This window comes from Bison bison, unplaced genomic scaffold (assembly GCF_000754665.1).
Source record: "Bison bison bison isolate TAMUID 2011002044 unplaced genomic scaffold, Bison_UMD1.0 scf7180017849657, whole genome shotgun sequence".
In the NCBI taxonomy this organism is placed as follows: domain Eukaryota; kingdom Metazoa; phylum Chordata; class Mammalia; order Artiodactyla; family Bovidae; genus Bison; species Bison bison.
Genome location: NW_011480230.1, coordinates 4,466 through 7,928, shown reverse-complemented (window position 1 = coordinate 7,928; position 3,463 = coordinate 4,466). Strand labels below are relative to the sequence as shown.

The 3,463-nt window shown below is 49.2% G+C and overlaps 1 protein-coding gene across 1 annotated transcript in view; it reads right to left on the bottom strand.

Moving 5' to 3' along the window:
* The window catches only part of ETFB (electron-transfer-flavoprotein, beta polypeptide), a gene marked incomplete at its 5' end in the record, with an annotated part of 6,781 nt that extends 3,321 nt beyond the window's left edge, over positions 1–3,460 (bottom strand). The window contains 3 exons of the mRNA XM_010847566.1: positions 641–799; positions 2,446–2,508; positions 3,231–3,460. Coding sequence (XP_010845868.1) covers positions 641–799; positions 2,446–2,508; positions 3,231–3,460 — 452 coding nt within the window. The remainder of the gene's footprint in view (positions 1–640; positions 800–2,445; positions 2,509–3,230) is intronic.
* Between the last annotated feature and the right edge of the window lie 3 nt (positions 3,461–3,463).

Below are 3,463 nucleotides of genomic sequence, written 5' to 3'. Positions count from 1 at the left end.
AGAGACATTACTTTGCCAACAAAGGTCCGTCTACTCAAGGCTATGGTTTTTTCAGTGGTCATGTATGGATGTGAGAGTTGGACTGTGAAGAAAGCTGAGAGCCGAAGAATTGATGCTTTTGAACTGTGGTGTTGGAGAAGACTCTTGAGAGTCCCTTGGACTGCAAGGCGATCCAACCAGTCCATTCTAAAGGAGATCAGTCCTCAGTGTTCATTGAAAGGACTGATGCTAAAGCTGAAACTCCAATACTTTGGCCACCTCATGGGAAGAGTTGACTCATTGGAAAAGACTCTGATGCTGGGAGGGATAGGGGGCAGGAGGAAGAGGGGACAACAGAGGATGAGATGGCTGGATGGCATCACCGACTCGATGGACATGAGTTTGAGTGAACTCTGGGAGTTGGTGATGGAGAGGGAGGCCTGGCGTGCTGCAATTCATAGGGTCGCAAAGAGTCGGACACAACTGAGCAACTGAACTGAACTGAACTGAACCCTCTGTCAGCCAGACTCACCAGGTGGCCCCTTCCTTTGGAGACATCCCTTGGGTCTGCTCTCCTCCCACCTGACCACCAGTAAGGCATTGGGGCCTGCAGCACCCGCCCCTTCCCAGCCCCTCAGTGGCCCCTCTGCCAAGTACTCACCATGATATTGGGCAACGTTGCATAGCGGGGCTCATTGAGCCGCAGGTCAGCGGTCACCACAGCAGGCAGCTTCAGGCGCAGAGTCTCCAGGCCCCCATCAATCTCCCGTTCCACTTTGATCTTGTCCCCTTCCAGTGTCACCTGGGAGGCGAATGTGCCCTGGGGAGGGACAGCATGGGGGGACACAGGGGAGATTAACTAAGGAAGTCCCAGAGGGATCTCAAAAATCCAGGGGAGGGTATCTTTCTTGGGACTCAGGGTATATAGTTCCTAATATCCTAAACCTACCCACTGGATCTCCCTTTCTTAATGATAATGAACACGTGTTGAGTATGGGACACTGTTCCAAGTGATTGAAATGTACCAAGTCACCATATCCTCCTAGGAACTCTATGAGGGAAGTGCTATTATCCCACTTTACAGATGAGGAAAACTGAGGCAGAGAGAGGCTCAAAAAGATGTCCAGGCTGGTTCAAGGCTCGTGTCATGGCTCATTTACCCATCTTTCTGTCCCCAAGAGCTCCTTTGAGGCCTCTTGACAACAGAACCTCAAGTGTACCTGGATCCTCAAAACATCGTCTGGGGCCCCACCTTCTTCATATAGTGCCCACCCTCTGGCCCAAGGCTCTTGGGTCCTTCAGTCCTGAATCAGCATTTCCAGATGTGACCTACACCCTCTGTCTAAGCAATCTGTTCTCTCTATTGTGTCACTTATTCACTGGACACATCTTTCAGGTCTCACCCAGAATGCCCCATGAGCCTGCTCTTGGATATACACTGTGAACACAACTGATAAGGTTCCAGCTTTGGGGCATTTATCCCGCAGTGAAGACCGCCAATAACCAAGTAAATGCACAGTGGCCACTGGCCACAGGTGGCTTCCGAGCCCGTGAAATGTGGTTAGTTCCACTGAGGTGTGGATGGAATTTTTCATTTTATTTCGTTAATTTAGATTTTAAAACCAATAGGCAAGATCCATTATCATAACTGTGGGGATGATTTCACGGGTGTGTAATATATGTGTAACACGTATCAAAGTTCACTTAACTATACACTTTATGTATGTGCAGGATATTTGATGGTTATTTAAGCCTGTTTGGAACAACTTGGGCGTGTGAATCTACTTTTTCAACAATGAGTTTTAGGAATCTAAATATTTCTGATAGAAACTGAGCATCTGAATTGAAATACTCTGTAAAAATAAAATACACATTGGATTTCAAAAACCTCATACCAAAAACCAAAAGAATGTAAAATAGCCCAATATTTTTTCTCTGTGACATGTTAAAATAATATTTTTGATATATTATGTGAACTAAAATAAGATTGAAATAAATTTGGCCTTTTTTACTTTTTGAAAGTGGCTGTGAAAAATTTTAAATGACTCCTGTCATTTGCATTTCAGTTAGGCAGGAATGGGGCTCATGGGGTTGGAGAGGGGACGTATTTCATAGACTGTGGGCAAGGTAGGCCTCTCTGAAGAGGTGAAACCTGAGGAGAAACCTGGAGGTAAGTGAAAAGCCTTGAGGTGATCTGAGAGAACCCTGTTCCAGGCTGAGGGAATAGCAGGTGCAAAGGCCCTGGGGCAGGGCTGAGCTGGGTGTGGCTGAGGGGCAGCAGGATGGGGAAGGGGCACGTGAAGGCCCAGAGGAGGCCTGGAGTCTTGCATATGCGACCCCACTTCTGCCCACTGGAGCAGGCGTCCAGCTTCACACCTGCCTCCCTCCAGAAGGGCAGAGATTGGGTGGCTGTGTTCTGAGCACCCAGGCCTGGCCTTCAGCAGATGGTCCCCACTCTGGCCTCACCTGTGGCCAGTCCAGAAATCCAGCTGTCATCTGCCCTGTTTGGTTACAATCATCATCGATGGCCTGAGTGGAGAAGAGAGAAGATTGTACAATGATGGGGTTTCTCAGGTACCATTTGGGCTTTTGTTCTAGAAAGGAGGCTGGCAGACGTTTCTATAACAGGCCAGGTAAAAAATAAAAACACTCTTACGATCACTCAGCTTTGCTCCTATAGAGGACAAGCAGGCATAGACAATAGGTGTCCATATAAACAAATGTGGTAGCATTTCAGTAAAACTTTATTTATAAAATCAGTGGTGGCCATGGACCAATTTGCTGACTCCTGGTCCACAATGCTCCCGTCCCCTCACTTAGGCCCCGAGAGAGGCAGTCACTTTTTGAGGCACACATGAGGGGCCCTGGTATGTCTTTGCCCCTTCTCTAATATTCCAGCGATGTCACTCTAGGCATACCCGTTCTGGTCACACAGAGCAACCACATGGATGGCATCTGGGCCAGTGGGAACGCTTTATCTCTGACCCCAGTGATTAATTCAAGGATGGGCATGTGACTCCAGCTGGACCAATGAAGAGTCAGCTCTGAAAGTTTTGCTGGAGTCCTTGTGATAGAGGTTCCTGTCTTTCTGCTGGGGCTCTCAGGCTGCTGGGATGTGAGCCTGGAGCTACAGAGAGTAAAGCCAACACAGAGTTACCGACGGGGTCAAGCTGTGCCTGAAGCTTCCTTACATGAACTAATAAATTTGCTTTTTGGCTTCAGCCAGTTTGAATCATGATTCTGCCACCTACCTGCTTTCCCAGCAGCACCAGGTCCACCTTCTCCTTCTCTGCCAGCTTGGCCAGGACCCGAGCCACCTGCAGGGGACCCAGGTGATTCGCTTCTGCAGCAGGCACCTCCACGTGGATGCCCCGGTCTGCACCCATGGCCAGAGCGGTGCGGATTGTCTCCTGCCGGGCAAAGAAGGGGCTTGACTTGGCTTCTAGCCTGAGGGGGACCCAGGAGCACAGGCCCCCAGCCCCTC